Genomic DNA, 16481 nt, shown 5'->3' with positions numbered 1-16481 from the left:
CCCTCCCGCAACACATCATTACCCCCCGCAGACTGTCACCATGGCGCCCCAAGACACATTCTTCGACGAGGAGGAAGATACCTGGTATGTCGACCCCTGCCGTCATTGCGCGCCGTTCGAGATGGCCGCACGCCTGCAGTTGGGCACCACGAACTAACTTGCCTCCCAGCCCGCTATGCATCGAGGAGTTCGACCTGTCAGATCGGAACTTCCGACCATGCCCATGCGGTTACCAGGTATGCCGTCCGATTCCCCGATGCTATATTTTTTTTTTCCATCGTCAAAGGCCGATCTCTGACAGTTTCATAGGTGTGCCAGTTTTGCTTCAACAACATCAAGAACAACATGAATGGCCTGTGTCCCGCTTGCCGCAGACCTTACGATGAGAAGACGATAGAGTGGAAGGTCGTCACCCAAGAAGAGTGCGTTCCTCCCCCACCCTGCCTAGCGACGCCACGCTGACAACTACTTTTTAGGGTCGCCCAGTTCAGAGCCAACATCCAAAAGAATCAGAAGAAGCGAGCTCAAGAACAAAGACAGAAGGAGGTCCAAAAACGCGAGGCCGAAAAGGAGAACCGCAAGAACCTCGTCGGCGTGCGGGTCGTTCAGAAGAACCTGGTTTACGTGACCGGTCTGACACCTACAGTGCGAGAGGACGAGCTGCTCAAGACGCTGCGCAAGCCCGAATTCTTTGGCCAGTACGGCAACATTCAGAAGATTTCGATCAGCAACCGAAAGAGCCAGGACGGCCAAAACCAATCACTCGGCATTTACGTGACGTTCGAGAAGAAGGAGGACGCACAACGGTGCATCCAGGCCGTCAACGGATCCCAGAACGGCGACCGTGTGCTTAGAGCTCAGCTCGGTACGACCAAGTACTGCTCCGCCTGGCTGCGACACGAGCAGTGCACAAACAGACAATGCATGTTCCTGCACGAGCTCGGCGACGAGGAGGACAGCTACACTCGACAGGACCTGTCATCGATGAACAGCATCAGCTCGCAAACGCAGCGGCCCCTTGCTAGTGGATCATCAAACAGCGGTGGAAACAGCGGTGGCGGTCCCTCGCGGTCTGCTTCTCGACAGCAGAACACCCCCGCTCCCACCATGTCGCAACCCATGGCCCGCTCGTCGAGTAAAGAGGGATCCGAAAACGGCGGTGATGGCTCGGCGCTTCCCTCGTCGGCCAACTGGGCCAGGAATCCTCAGCGCAGTCGCAGAGGAAGCCACGCCACGAGCGGTGCCGCCTCCAGCCCCGCCATCTCGACATCGCTCCCCGTAACCGCCGAGGCAGTACCCGAGGCCATTGATGAGACGCCGTCAAGAAAGGAGACTCCCGCACCCCCGACTGAGAGCAAGGCACCAATGGTGGCGCCCAGAGCTGAGATTAAGAAGCCTAACAGCCTTCCCGAGACGGTGCTCAAGACGCTTCTCATGGCCATGCAAGGATGCCCGTTTACCTACCATGCCCCCGACACGAATTCACTCGAGACGATTTACCCGCCCATGTTCGATCTGCGTGGTGGCGAGAAGCGCCGAGCGATGCGCGAGGAGGAGGAGTCGCGCCTCGGTGTTGAAGAACAGCAGAGCGAGGCACAGGAGCCTTCTGAGGGCGAGCCAGAGACCGGCGGTAGCCTCGCCCTCGGCGGCGAGCCTGAAGACCGTGACGTCAGCAGAGAGGCGGCATTTGAGCAGCGCAGGCCCGGTACGCAGCCTCCCATTCAGCGCACCAACACCGACGGCCTGTTTGGTCCCGCGCTCGGCTCGGCTTTCGGCCAGGCCTCTGTCACTTCTGGTTCTGTTGCCGGCAGCCGATCCATGACCCCCCAGCAGCAGCTCTTCATCCGCTCGCAGAACGGCTTTGGCGATCATCTGCCGCCTGGTATCGCTACCGTCCAGCCTTCGGTGCAGCAACAGCAGCAGCAGCAGCAGCAAGGAGGCAACGGCCACAACAGACAGGGATCGAGGTTCAGCTTTGCTAACGACAGCGCGGGCACCTCCGCCTCGGTCAAGGTGGCCGCCAACCCTCGCATCATGGCGCAGCAGACGGCCATGATGCCTTCGACATTCCAAACACAGCCTGGCAGCCAGTACTATGCGTCGTCCATGCCCGGCCCTCCTCCGGGCCTCAAGTCGACGGGCACCCCGCCAAGCATGTTTGGACAGGGCCACTCGTTTGGTGGCAGCTTCAATCAGTCCAAGGATTCTGCCGAGCTTCTTCAGACGTTGATCCGGGGCCGAGGAGCCAATGGTCAGGGCCATGATGCTGGTAAGCGTGAGTACATGTTATCTTCTTTTTCTAATCAGTACCCATCCTCTACCTCCTCCACCCCAGCTCCTGCTTCGGGCCTCCTGGCGTCGCTCTACGGTAACCAGCCTGGAGCATTCCAAGACTTCGGTCCCAAGCAGAAGAAGAAGGGGAAGAAGCACAGACATGCTAACACTTCCTCCTCTGGGGGAGGTGGCTTAGTTGATCTTGCGGACCCGAGTATCCTGCAAGCGAGAATGCAACACCAGTCGCAGAGCAACGCCGGAGTCGGACAGGGACTGTTCGGTGGTCAGAGCCAAGGTGGGTACAACCCGAACATGATGTACAATACGCGCTTCCCTGGCGCCGGCTGGTGAAGCCGGGAGGGAGCGCGATAGATCTGGGGCGGTGTTGGTCGTTCAAGGGATTTTTGTTTTACACATTCATGTATCATGAGAGGGAGGGCGTCGCGGCACATCAGCGGACGACCGTCCTCGAGGGACCGGGAACAACCGCACATTACACGCATTGATTCAGCGAGCATTGCGGAAAAAAACATCAGGGCCGCTCAGGGGAGTGGCAAGGGTTGCATTTGGCGTCGTCTCGCGTTTAGGGGCTGGACCGACACCTACAATCGCCCCGACATTATACCTCTTTTCTTTTGGACTCGCATGTCATGGTTTATGGGGTCACGACAGTCAGGCAAGCCATCATCGTCTTCCAATCGCCTAATGTACGTTAACTTGCAGCCCATCCTCCGGCGACGAGGATGGGAGGTGGCTAAAGGACAAATACTATATCTTGCGCACATATTTCGCTCTCCACCCGCAGATCGCTAAGAAGACGATGATGGCAGCCGTGACTTGACCTCCCGCATGTACATATGTGTTTCCCGTTTTGGCGGCTTTTTTGCTTTTGCGACCTTCATGGCTCTAGGGAACCTTGGCTAACTGGTTCCCTAGATGACGAGCTGCTTTCACTCGACGAAGCCACCTTTTCGGTCGACGCGCTGGTGTCAGATGATCCCATGCCACCTTATGGAGGGCTTTCAAGGCCCACGGTGCCGACGCCTCCAGGTCTCGGGACTCCCGCAAGGTTGGCGTCGCCGGCGCCACGGCAGGCACCGATTCCTGCCGTTCCTCTTACGCCAGGCGCTCCCAAGGCCACGCCCACGATGGCCAACGTCGTTCGGGCAGCCACACCCGACGTCACGCCCCGCAAGAATGCCCCTGGATCAGAGGCCAAGAAGAACATCAAGGCCCTGGCCGTCGAGAGTGGGCTTTCAAAGGACATTGCCTCTCAGGGTTCCCCGTCTAAGGGCAAGACTCTTCTCCAGGAGGAGGACTTTCCCGCTCTGGATGCCATCAAGGCGAGCGCTGCTAAGGCCAACGCTCAGCGACCCGGCACGCCGGCCAAGTCTGTCGTCTCGACTCCCAAGATCGCCCCAGCGAGCATCAAGAAGCCCCAGGCAGAGCCTCCTGCTCCTGTCACAGAGCCTCCCACCCCGACGCCCAAGGCGGCAGAGAAGAAGCCAGTGCCGGGCATCTTGAACATTGCCGCCGCCACAAAGGTTGCCCAGACCAAGCCCGCAGAGTCTGCAAAGTCTGCATCGACGGAGCAAGACTCGGCTGCATTCCCAGCCCTGCCAACCCCCACGACAGCCGTCGCTTCGCCCATCACGAGAACCGCACCCAAGACGTTGCGAGTCGTTCCTACACCCAAGACCGAAGTTCCGCCCCCCCTGGTTTCCGGCGCCATCTCCGCCGCCGCCAGAGCCGTTTCCACCGCCTCTGGTCGACCCGGAACCCCTGCGAGCGAGGCCATCAGTGACAGCGCGTCCATCGTGTCCACGTCCGTTTCCGTATCTCGAACCAGCTCGCCCCCTCCGTCAAGAGTCGGTGCTGCTCCTGTGCGTACAGCTACAAAAAGCCAACAGCGCAAACAACGCAAGGAGGCTCACAAGGAGCAGTCCGCGGCCGTCGCCGAGGCGGCCAAGCAAGCGGAGCCGGAAGAAATCGCCCCCATTCTCGGCCGCAAGAAGAAGCAGAAGAAGGAGAAGCCGGTCAACACGACGGCTGCCGCCAAGAAGGCTGCGGAGCGTGCCGCCAACCCCCCGGCGCCCCCCAAGAAGGAGGAACCTCCCGTCCCCAAGCCTCCCATCGAGCGGACGGTCGTCGACCTGCCTCCCCCCAAGGGCAAGGCCGCCAAAGCCGCCCTCAAGATTGCCAAGGCTGCAGAGGAGAAGGGCAAGGCCAAGGAAGCTGCTGCTGTTGCCGTCGCTTCGCCAGCCACACCCCCTGCAACTGCCGCGCCTGAGGAGTCCCAGGACATGGCTGAGAACCCCAAGACCATCCCCGAGGTTGTCTATGACGACCTCGTCAGCAGCGGTGAAGCTCCTCCCGAGGAGATTCTCAGTCTGCTGAGACCCTTTGTTGAGCAGAATATCCGTCTCGACCGTGCGCACGCAGCCCAGGGAACCAACCCGCCTCCTTCCACAACAACAAAGGGTATCGTGAACGACGCAGACCATGCCGTGCTCCTGTCTGGGCAGCCGGTGCGCAAGGTGATTGAGGGTCAGCGCGTGCTCATCACTCCCAATGGCGACTGCGTTCGCAACCTCACCGAAGAAGAGGAGGAGAAGTACCTCGAGCTCCAGAAGAGCATTGCTGAGACCAGCGACCAGCCTGACAGCTTCGTCGCGCCCCGCCACCAGACTCGTCCTGGCGGCTTCTCCCTCATCAAGGGCCGCGCGGTGCCCAACGGAGCGCCGTCTTACTTCCCGCCTCCTCCCACCTCCCACAAGATGTTCTCTGACGACCCCGTGAACAAGATCCAGCGCGAGGAAGCCATCAGCTACATCAACCAGTACGTCCTGCCTCGCCTCAACCTCGGCAACACCAACCTGTTCCCCGGCAGCTGGAAGTCGGCTCCGGGTGCCAAGGACGCCCTCTCTGCGCGCGAGACCGCCGCCCAGAGCCTGAACTCGCTGGCCCCGTACATTTACGGACACGACGCTGCCGCCGGCGCGGGCATCTACTCTGCTGAGAGTGGCGGCTCCGGCAAGGACATTCCCGAGGACGAGACGCCGTTTGGAGGCCTCGACTCCCCGCACCACGCCGTCGCCCCCATGCCCAACATCTCCGTGTCCGCTGCCTCTGCATCTGCCGCCGCCGCTGCTGCCGCGCAGGCCCACGCCCAGCACAGCTCTCACCCTAAGCTCCCCGGCACCCCCCTCAACAGCATGACTCTCATGAGCGTCGAGGATGCCGAGGCCGCCCTCGCCCTGGCGCGCAAGGAGACCGAGAAGCTGGAAAAGAACCTCAACCAGGCCATCAAGCGCAACCGCAGAATCCTGCTCGGAAGCAGATGACTAGCCGTGGAGCTGATGGGAGTCGTGGAGAGGATTGTTTTGGCCGTGACGATTCAGACCCTCATGCTGGGGGTTGGAGTCGTTGGAACCGTGGTGGACATGCTGGCAGGTGCCGGACGAGCGATGTGGTGATTCGTCCACATTGGCACATCCTGCCATCGTAAGGAAGCGATGGAACGAAGCAGATACGGGGGATTTGGCCCCAACGTTTGTAACGATTTTGTGTATGACTTTTGCTACCGGCATTGACGCCGTAGCGTTTGTACAAAGATTTGTATTCTATTGGGAGGCTTGGACAGCCCTGGGTTTGGGTTCGTCTTGGCCTTGGATGAGGCAGCGTGGGGCAGCATGGCTCCACCGGATTCATAAACTTAATGATAGTATCGATACCCTCAGACCTGACGGTTATGTGGCGTGCTTCGCCTGGACGTATGAGCTTGAGTGATGTATTCGTTAGACAACCCAGAGCTCACTCATAATGCATTTGCATGACACGACATCATCAGTGTTTGACCAGAGTTGATTCAGTATGTACAAGGAGTGGAATGGGTATCACGATTCGAATCTGTCCTCCAGCCATCTTGTGATGACTTCTTGACCACGCTCACCCAGCTGCAAGTACTCGTTGTCCCCGACGTCCACCAGCTTGACCCGCCGTTCTGCTTCGGTCTCGGCGTCAAAGTCCTCATCCCACTGCAATCGCGACTTGAACTCCAACTTTTCCAAGCTCTTCCTCATCAGCGAGGCCAACTCCGACGCCTGGGCTTCGAACGTGTGTCCCGCGGCCCTGCGCTTCCCCCTCTTCGTTGTCTGCAAAGGCGGGCTATCGTGAAGCAACAACGACGCCGGCAGCTTCAGTGTGGACTTTCTTGGGGGAAACATGAGCGCGCTCCGCCTCGGTGCCGTGAACGCACTGCCTGTCGCGGCCAGAAGATCACTGACACTCCCGCCAGACGTCAAAGACGACATGCGATTCAACATCTCCGTCATCACGGCTGCCTGCGTGAACGTAGACGGCGGAAGCATCCCCGAGGTCTGGAAGAAGAGACTCGGGCTCGCAAAATTGTCAAACAGGTCCGCGGGTTTCCTGAACAGATCGGTCATCTCCATCTGCAGGGCGTGCAACGCCGAGCCCTCCTTCGGCCGCGAGGGGAGTTTGCGGCCGCGCGGGGTTGCGGGCTTGTTGATGCGGTGGTCTGGGAGGAACATGGACCAGTTGTAGATGCCGTTCCAGGCGACCAGACCGCGGACGGCCACGCGTTCGTGGTGGTGAGACTCGGTCAGGGCGAGGGAGGCGGCGAGGCTGGCGCCGGCGTGGGAGCTGTAGACGTAGAGGTCTCGGCGGGCAGTGTGCTCCGGGCGGAGGTTCTCGGTGATCCAGGTGTAGCCGGCCAGGATGTCGTGGATGGGCGTGGGCCACTGCAGGGGCGTGGTGAAGCTGGGCTCCCCCGACGCGTCCGGGGGAGTGGAGTCCGGGGCGGACCATCGGTAGTTGATGACGGCCGTCGGATATGGGTGAAGAAACCCGGGGACGGACGGGTGAGTGCCCGGGTGTGGCGAGTGTGGCGGTATGTATATGATCAGAGGGGCTGAAGAAGATTGCCGCACGACATTGTGAAGGCTGGGCTTGTCAGACACGATCTTGAGCTTTTTAGAGAGACATACTCTACTGTGATGCTGCCAGACGAGCCGATCGGCAACTCGACAGAGTCGTCAAGGGTTTGCTCGGAGTGGAAGCATCGCCGTTGGGCACGTGGGAGACGACACGGCAGCCACAGTCTTGGCCATCTTCTCATTGTCTAAAAATAAGAGCCGGCGTGGGATCAGAGACCCAAATTCCTCATTCCATATCGACAGGCCTGAAATCGATTCACCAACAATGGATGCAAGATGTAGACGAGGCGCTCGCCAGCACACCCTGACGCGTTTTTGCGACCCCCTGACAGCGAGCGGCCTGGCCAGCCAGTGGCCATTCCGTTCTTGTGTGCTGCACCGCCGCAGCCCCCCCACATCCCCGCCGTCGCTCTCGCCAAGGGTCCCCCGTGGCCCTCATTAGCGCGCTCAAGCAAACCGCTAAGACGCTGTAAAGGGCAGCGCGTGGCATCACCGGCGGCCAAGCAACGCGCGCTATTCTCTCGTACACGACTGGAGCAGCAATCATGAGCTCGTTTCTGCAAGCATGGGTAACCTGATGTTCCATTCCTCACGAGTTGGGCGAGTCTGGGGTCAAGATACATATAAAAGATGCTCGCCAAGCACGGTCACACACTCGACGACCTGATGTTGACACAGGTCTGCGCTCGCACCCGACTCCACGTCCCCGATCATCGAATCCGTCTAGCCCCGTGTTCGCTAAGAAAGCCCCGGCCGTCTTACCCTAGGAGGCGGGCATCAGAGCTGCACACCCTCACGTCCACCAGCCGACGTCATCGCCGAAGCGCGTTGTACCACCATCTTCCCTCGGGGGGAACCCGGGTACGTCGGGTCTAGAGGTCCGGCCGGGCCAAGACCTTGATTTTGAGGTCGAGTGACGCCTCTCCTTTTTCGAAGCACTCATCCCTTGAATTTGTATGTCTTTTTATTCTGGGTAACATTGCCCTGGACGATCTCGCCGTCGTTTCTGCTCAGAAGCGGTTTTTGGACCACATTCGGGAATGCCTTCGTTTTGGTGGTTCCGCCGCTTTGAACCCGCTTATTTTGGCCACAAACCTCTCCGCAAGCCGGCACCATGAACGACGCCGATCTGGGGGATAACATCGAGCAGCGCGTTGCCCAGTCGGAGCAGGCCAAGGCTCAACGAGACAAGCGCTTCCAGAATGACGATGCCCACTTGGATCCGAGGTAAGTTTCCATCGTACATGGGCTTGGCATCTAGTGTTTGTTCCGTCGCTGACCTGTGTAGCCGTTGGTGGTTCGCGTCCTCCGCGTTCCCCATGATCGCCGGCACCCTTGGCCCAGTTGCATCGGCGTTCAGTATATGCGCTCTCGTTCGCCCTTGGCGGCAGCACTTCCCGCCAGGAACCGATATCGATGCCGCTACCTTTGTCCCGGATCCAAAATGGTTGGTGTCGTCCCCTTACTTGAGGAGTGTTCTAACACGACCAGGCTCATCATCGTCAACGCCATCCAGCTGGCCATCGCCATCGTCTCGAATGTATTCCTCCTGCTGAACATGGCCCGCCGGGTCCGCTTCTCCCTGGCCCAGCCCATCACCATCGTGGGCTGGTATCTCTCTGCGATCTGCCTAATCGCTCTCAATGCCACTGCCTCGGGACCACTCGTGATTGAACCGCGAGAAGAGTACATCAACTCCCAGGCCTTCTACTATGGCATGTTCGCAGCCATTCTCTACTTCGTCACCGCCTCCCTCATGGTCGTCACCGTGTACGGCGCATACACCCGCCACTACGCGGAGGACTTTCAACTCACCACGGCGCAGCGTACCCTCATGCTGCAGACGATCCTCTTCCTCCTCTACCTGCTGCTCGGCGCGCTCGTATTCTCCACCATCGAAGACTGGTCTTACCTTGATGCTGTCTACTGGGCCGACGTGACGCTCTTCACTGTCGGTTTCGGCGACTTTGCGGCCGCCTCACCCCTTGGGAGAGCTCTGCTCATCCCCTACGCCCTCATCGGAGTCATCAGCCTCGGTCTGGTCATCGGCTCCATCCGCAGCTTGGTTCTCGAACGCGGCCGCCGCAGACTGGACGCGCGCATGGTCGAGAAGAAGCGTCGGCAGCTAATCCGTACAATGACCCGCAAGGGAAAGGACGACATCCTCAAGCCCATCCCGTCCAACGTCGAGTCTCCCATCTCGGATGCCTCGCCGCTGCCGGCCACCGAGTTCGAGCGTCGCCAGGAAGAGTTCAACCTCATGCGCAAGATCCAAGATTCTGCTTCTGTCCGTCGCCGCTGGATGGCCATGTCCATCTCCTTTTCGTCCTGGCTCATCCTCTGGCTCGTCGGTGCCAAGATCTTCCAGGAGTGCGAACGTCCGTACCAGAACTGGTCCTACTTTGAGGGCTTCTACTTTGCCTTTGTCACACTGACCACCATCGGTTACGGAGACCGCACCCCTGTCTCTAACTCGGGCAAGGCGTTCTTCGTCTTTTGGTCGCTCCTGGCGCTGCCGACGATGACGGTCATGATTTCGAATGCAGGAGACACCGTCGTCAAGGCCGTCCGCGACGCTACGCTCGAGCTCGGAAACGTTACTATCCTGCCGGGAGAACGGGGCTTCCGCAAGGAGCTCCTCGCTCTGCTGGACCGATGGACTTGCGGCGTCATATTCAAGGGGCCGCTAATGGACGAGGAAGACGAGCTGCCCCCGGGCTTCCTTGGAAATGCCCACCGGCTAGAGCAGGGCAGCTCCGAGGAGGACGACAACGACACGGACGCCTACTCCTCCGTCCCCGATCCCACCTCAGGCCGACAACAGTCCCGCAGTCGCGACCCCACGGCACCGCTGCCGTCCTCTCGCGCCGAGTACCATTTCCTGCTCATCTCGGAGATAGCCGCCGTCCGCCAGCATTCCAAACAGAAGCCCGCGAAAAAGTACTCGTTCGCCGAGTGGGCGTGGTACCTGAAGCTGATTGGGGAGGACGAAAGCAGCTCCGCCACGCACCGCAAGGCTCGCCCGCACATCCACTCCAAGAAGAAAAAGAGGAGCAGACGGAGGAAGGTGCGCGATGAGGATATGGAGTGCCCTGACGAAGACAAGTGGTCGTGGGTCGGGTCGCAGTCGCCGCTGATGGGGAGCTTGGAGGAGTGCGAGTGGATTATCGAGAAGTTGACGGAGAAGTTGCGGGACGAGCTTGATGTTGTCCGTGGCGAGAGCAGCAGCAGTGACGTGCGAGGGGAGAAGGACGCCGGGGATGAGATTATGTAGTTTTGCGAATGATACCCAACAATGTTTCTGTACCCTCAGTATTCCTGCCACAACCTGATATCGACCATTCACTGCACCAAGTCAAAGACTGCCCTTTTTCGACAAAGAACGCGACAGCTTCACCTGGTCGTCGATCCTATCCTTCTTACAACAAGTCAAACAACGACGCTGCACACTCCCGCCAGGTCGACCTTGGCTGGATCTGTGTCCAATGAATTGCAGGCATTGACAGGCCAGCCCTTGGCAAAATTACTTTGCAATCCAATCAACCCTGGCTTGGCTCCGCCGACCAATCTGGTCACGGTTCAAATTTCGCCGCCAAGAGGGGGCCACTTGCATTATTTTCACAACAAGCCGCCCGTCTTGCAAGAAATAAATTCTGAATTCTCGACGCTACTTTCCCGACCTGGGAATCCAACAGAGAGAAAAACAAACAACTTTGTTCTTCTCGCATTCGTCCCATCTTCATCTTCGAAGGTTTTCCGCCGACTCCACCCACGCAGCGGCACTGCAGCCGCCGACCCGCTCCTGCACTCGGCGATGACATCCCTGGTCGCTGGCTGGCACAAAGTTGAGCGTCCGTGGTACGCACCCACATTCCTTCTCCTGCACACCCACCGTGCGGCGCATGTCAAACATAAGCGCTGAATCTGGCCTCCCCGGCATCGCCAATCGATTGGCAGCTGATGAGTAAGATTTGCTCTTCCGGCCTGATGGTCTAGAGGTATGATTCTCGCTTTGGGTGCGAGAGGTCCCGGGTTCGATCCCCGGTCAGGCCCCATTCTTTTGCCGGATTGGTGAATTTTTGGCAGATGATGTTAATGACGCTTTTTCTCGCGACGTTCCATGATTGTCGGACTCGTGCAGAATCATTTGTGCTAGCACAAGTGGGTCGATGTTCTGTCCGCACGTGACATGTCGAGCTGCTCTGTTTGGGCGTTTCCGAGACGCTCATGTGAGGATCAACGGGCGAGTCGAGATTGCTCGACGTTGCAGCGGGCATCCGCACCAATTTCGAGCAATCTCAAACCTCTTGATCCGATGTTTGACCACCGGTGCATCTGATTATCAGAACTTCTTTAACCCGAAGCGGTGTAGTCCTCCGGCCCTGAGTCTCTGGCTATCTGGTGCCAGCCAACCCTGGCTTGCGGTCTGATGAAATGACGGCATATTGTCAGATTTGTTCTGGAGCTGTGTGGGCGACCTGCAGCTCCAGACGATGGGCGAATGCCACCCATCAGGGCCAGGCTCTTGGTGGGTGGTAATAACAACGCTGCATAATCCATCGGCACCATCGCCTTGATCAGGAGCCAGCTGGAGCGAGAGCGAGTGCAGTGAGATGAAGTCGCTGCGGCAGAGGTCGACGCCGTCCTTGGCGCGCAGCATGCAGCATGCAGCCACAGCTTCCAGCAAGCAGAAGGGCGTTGGAAAAGCAGGGTTTCAGCATGCCGCTGCCCGCCCATCCTGTTCATCAAACTTTGCCAGACTTGCTGCGATACGAACGGCGCGAATCTCCGATGACGGATGAACTCTGGGAGGCGTGCTCTATCTGCGGGAAATCACTGCTGACGCTCGTGGATTGGCACATCGGGACGTCTTCCGCTGCTGTTCAGTGTTCACTGCCATCTTCACTGGATGCCTCCGGCTGCCTTCGCCTCCCGCAGTCAAGGTCGTCCTTGGCGTGTGAGGTGCTTCTGGATCCTAATTTAGCAGCCATCGCAAGTGCTAAGCTCTGCCCGGGTACGTACCGCGTGGGGAGGTCGCCAATGTCGCCCACTGCCCGCCGTTGTGGAGGAGTCAGGGCGCACCTGGTGATGCGCTAGGGAGACCAAAGTGTGCTGTAGTCGGTGTCACTGGTAGGGATGGCAGCTGCACGGTTGGCCGCCACGGGCCCCTCTCCATTGATTGTCACTGCCTCAGCAGGGAACGAGGCACGCACCATTGGACCCCAGCTCCTTCCCGCCGTTCTGCTGAGACGAGAGACCCTTTTCTGCCGCTGCTGCTGCTGCTGCTGGGCGCGTGGCTATTTCTACTCGAGGCCCCGGCATCGTCGTCGTCGTCGTCCTTACATCCAACGTCCATCGTCTGCTCTCGCTGTCACCATCCGAGTATTCAGTATCAACCCACTACCAGTCTATCGCTGCTTATAAGCGTATCCAACCACCGACAGCTCTACTACAGTCATTCAAAACCGCCATCATGGGTGGAGTTCGTAAGTAGCCCCGTCGTTGCGTCCGCGGCCCATGAGCTTGCGAGAGCATCATGCTCAGATACCTCGGAAACGCCTCTCCTGTGGCCGGTCTCCATGTCGTTCAAATCACAATGCCAAGACAAATCACTAACACGTCCATGACAGCTCTCGGCGCCCTTGACAACCTCAAGGACAAGCTCAAGGAGATCTTCAAGAAGAAGAAGACCAACAACACAAGCCAGCCGACTAACGGGACACAACCTGCTGCCACCACTTCGACCGCTACTGAGCCTACCAAGACCGAGGCCGCTCCCGCCGCTGCCCCCGCGAGTACGTGATTGCCTTGCATTCCTATCAGAGGAGACGCGTCTTCAGATCAGTAACTGACGTTTCTCGCAGCCGAGCCCGCAGCTCCTGCTGCCGCTGCCGCTGCCGCTGCCGCTCCCGCTTCTGAGCCGGCCAAGGCCCCCGAGCCCGCAGCCAAGCCGGAGGCAGCTCCGGCGACCACCGAGCCCGCCAAGGCGCCCGAGGCCGGTACGTTCACGTGTTGGCGATCCACCCGGCACAGATACCCGAGACTGACGCGTTTTTAGCTGCTGCACCTGCACCTGCGCCTCCCGCTGAAGCCCCCAAGGCTGCTGAACCCGCTGCACCGGCTGCCACCGAGCCCGCGAAGACGGAGACTCCCGCAGCCCCGGCTGCCGCCCCGGCCGCTGGAACTCCTGCTGCTGCTCCCCCGGCGGCGGACCCCCCAGTGGAAGCCCCCAAGGCGGCAGAGCCAGCCAAGACGGAGACCGAGACGAAGGAGACTCCCGCTCCGGCTCCCGCCGCTGCTCCCGCCCCGGCTTCTGGAGCTCCCCCTGCCTAGTTGACAGTCCATATTCCTTATGACCTTGAAGTTGATTTTGATCCTCTCACCTATGATTTCGGTCATGCCCCTGGATACTTCACGTCTGGCGGATCTGAGATAGCTTGGTATGAAGATCACCCTGCCTACATAAAGGTTGAAGTCCCCAATGTTGGTCCGGCTTGGATCTAGGTGGGCAAACGCCACCGCATGGTATACAAGATCTGCAGCGAAAACAGCTGAAGGGAGCGATGAAAGCCCGCGGGCTACTTTGTTTGTTTTCTTAATTGCCGGATACCCATTACTTGAGTAGTTAAATCAAAGCGTTTTGCTTCTACATTTTGAATTGTGATGCTTCAAGTGTTGGTGACAGGGCACAACTGGGCAGGACCGACAAGAATAAGACGACGGATAACGCTGAGTGTTGTACTCTGGTAAGGTAAGGTTTATTTGATTCAATTGATCTTGCATTCGGCCGTCTACGGCTCTTGAGGGTATATCCTTTGATTCATTGCTCTGGCATCTCTCGCCAGGCTGGTCTCATAATCATGATCATCGCTTCCCTACTTGGCCCACGGTGCCTTGGTCAAGGTGACCTGTGCATCCGTCGAGCCGCTCTGCGCCTGCGCACCGGGAGCGGGCATCGGAAGCATGCCCGGCGCTGGTGGCGCACCCGATGTAGCCGCCGGCGGTTGTCTCGTGTACGGCATGCCACCAGGCGGAGGTATTCTAGCACCAGATGGCGGTACCGGTCCTCTCGGCGGCATCATCTGCCCGCGGCCTGCCGCCCACGGTGCCGCTGTGCCTGCTCCCTGCGGCGGTGGCGGGGCTGTCGTTGCCGGGTAGTTGTATGACGGCTGGTTTGCGGCGTGTACGGACGGGGCGACAGGGGCGGCGTCGGGGTCCTGGTCCCAGGAGAAGAGGGAGCCGAAGGTGAAGTGCTGGACGACGGGGAACTTTTGCAGGACCTCCGCGTTGAACATCTTGAGCATGCCCTGCGCCGTGTCAGTTACCACTCGTTAGCACCGGAGACGAAGACCTTACCTTGTTGATCTTGCCCCAGCCGGCTTGGACGCCAGAGACGTCGAACAAGATGGGGCTGTGTTCCCAGAACGGGCCCTTCTTGACGTCGTTGATGAAGCCCACGGCGGAGAAGTACATGTTCTCGGTTCTTTGCTCCTCGACGACGGCCGCCTTCACAATGTCTCCCGTCTTGGGCGCCCCGCGGACGGACCCTTCCATCGGCATCGGCTCCGCGGAGCCTTGGGTTATCGGGGTCGTGAGCTGTGCTGAGCCGAAGATGTAGGGGAGGAAAGAATGGTCGTCCAGGCCCCAGACACCGTGAGAGCCCGCGGGCTCGAGGGTGTATGTGAGGATGAGCTTGCGCACGACGCGGAGGTAGGGCTCGATTACGCCGAGGACGATGGCGCGGTCCGTCGCGGCGGGGTCGGCTTCGGGGCCATCGCCGAAGAAGCCCAGCTTGTAGAGGGAGCCCAGGAAGGCGAGGAAGGCGAGCTCGTGGCCCGTGCCGTAGTCGAGCCTTTGCGAGGACCCAAAGGAGCCGAGGAGGTAGGAGAGAAGCTCGGATGAGGGCGGTTCGGAGGAGGGCGTCGTCGGGAAGGAGAGGACGGCGGACGGGATGTGTTCGGAGAGGAGGGCCGGTGCACGCTCGGCGAGGAGCTCGTGCCACTTGCGGAAGGAGACGTTGCCGAAGCGGCGGGGTCCGGGGTCCGGGGGCGCGAGCTCGATCAGGGACTCGGCGGCGGAGAGGAGGTTCTGGAGGGCCTTGATCGGGGCCGGGAGGCGGTCGCTCGAGGGCGGCGGGACGGAGGTGAGGGGGTAGGTCGTTGCGGGGCCGCCCGAGGGGGAGCGGCGCGGGCAGAGGGATCGGTTTAGCTGGAGGAGAAATAGAAGGATGTCGCGGTATGCGGTTGTGGTGAGGAATGTCGCGAGGTCGGTGCCGGTGTTGATGCGTTTGGTGGGGGTTTGGAAGGTGTGAGGGGTCGTCTTTGGCAGAGGTTTGATGGTAGGGAAGGAGGAGGGTTGCGCTGGCGGCGCTGATACTGATGCTGGAGGCTCCATGGTGGCTGTCTCGTTTCCAGCTTGGACGGAGCTGGTTTGAAGACGCGGTATGATGTTTGTGACGACTGAATCTTGAAAGCTTCAGGAGCTTCAATGGAGGGGTGTGACGACAGTGTCTGCTTAGTCAGCGGTGATGAAGACGAGAACAAGCCACAAGCCACACCTCTCCAAAGCAACTTCAAGAACACCACGACCACCTGTTCTCAGCACGTTCAACACACCAACACCGCATTGTTTCTTTGACGAGACTACACAGGCAACGGGCTGGCCTCTGCACCGGAAATGTTTCGAGTGATTCACTTCCCGGATTCTCTCTCGAGTCACGTCGGAAACCTGCTTTGCAACTTTCCCATCGGCAACTTCACATGCCTCCCCGATTGACTCTGGAGGTGAGAAGTCTCACCTGCATTGAATCCATTGACAACCTCTTGACGAGCTGCTTTCTTCCCTGGGCTTCGGCACGACTGGCGCTGTCATCCAACCCCTTGGATGAATCTCGATTCCGCGCCGTCCGCCGTAGCCGGCAGCGAATACGATTTGCTGGACGTCATTCGCATCTGCAATTCCAAAGCCTCGCAACCGCCCGAGGCGATCAATTCAATCTTGAAATGAAATTACACAAGTTTTTCAACTGGTTTTGTCTTCCCGACTTGCCGCAAGGCGGGCTGAGCCTAGCTTCAAACGCGATGGTCTGATGAGAACCAGACGATTATCGAGGCTAAACCTCTTTGGCAAGCTTCTTGAGAGCGTTCGATGCGAGATTTACTGGCATCAACGCAGTCACTTGCGAAGTCCGAGGCGTATCTCCGTTGGGAAGCTCAACCACTCACTGCAGCACTGACTCTGCGGACATGG

The 16481-nt window shown here is 59.4% G+C and overlaps 4 protein-coding genes across 4 annotated transcripts; 2 read left to right on the top strand and 2 right to left on the bottom strand.

Moving 5' to 3' along the window:
* Positions 1–40: 40 nt before the first annotated feature.
* Positions 41–5618, top strand: MOT2 (General negative regulator of transcription subunit 4; the record flags this gene model as incomplete). Its single annotated transcript, XM_036634213.1, has 5 exons — positions 41–84; positions 170–236; positions 310–422; positions 477–2569; positions 3211–5618. The coding sequence occupies 5 exons, from the start codon at positions 41–43 to the stop codon at positions 5616–5618; spliced, it is 4725 nt and encodes a 1574-aa protein (XP_036500734.1).
* Positions 5619–6170: 552 nt separating this feature from the next.
* On the bottom strand, positions 6171–7414 carry CGCS363_v002363 (uncharacterized protein; the record flags this gene model as incomplete). Its single annotated transcript, XM_036634212.1, has 2 exons — positions 6171–7239; positions 7284–7414. 2 exons carry the CDS (start codon positions 7412–7414, stop codon positions 6171–6173), a joined length of 1200 nt encoding a protein of 399 aa, XP_036500739.1.
* A 932-nt stretch (positions 7415–8346) lies between these two features.
* Positions 8347–10506, top strand: TOK1 (Outward-rectifier potassium channel TOK1; the record flags this gene model as incomplete). Its single annotated transcript, XM_036634211.1, has 3 exons — positions 8347–8459; positions 8521–8679; positions 8724–10506. 3 exons carry the CDS (start codon positions 8347–8349, stop codon positions 10504–10506), a joined length of 2055 nt encoding a protein of 684 aa, XP_036500740.1.
* A 3601-nt stretch (positions 10507–14107) lies between these two features.
* Positions 14108–15626, bottom strand: RRD1 (Serine/threonine-protein phosphatase 2A activator 1; the record flags this gene model as incomplete). Its single annotated transcript, XM_036634210.1, has 2 exons — positions 14108–14539; positions 14589–15626. 2 exons carry the CDS (start codon positions 15624–15626, stop codon positions 14108–14110), a joined length of 1470 nt encoding a protein of 489 aa, XP_036500737.1.
* Positions 15627–16481: the final 855 nt, after the last annotated feature.

The sequence above is a fragment of the Colletotrichum siamense genome, assembly GCF_013390195.1.
Source record: "Colletotrichum siamense strain Cg363 chromosome Unknown KSG_Cg363_contig02, whole genome shotgun sequence".
NCBI classification, from domain to species: Eukaryota; Fungi; Ascomycota; class Sordariomycetes; order Glomerellales; family Glomerellaceae; genus Colletotrichum; species Colletotrichum siamense.
This window is presented reverse-complemented; position numbering and strand designations above follow the sequence as displayed.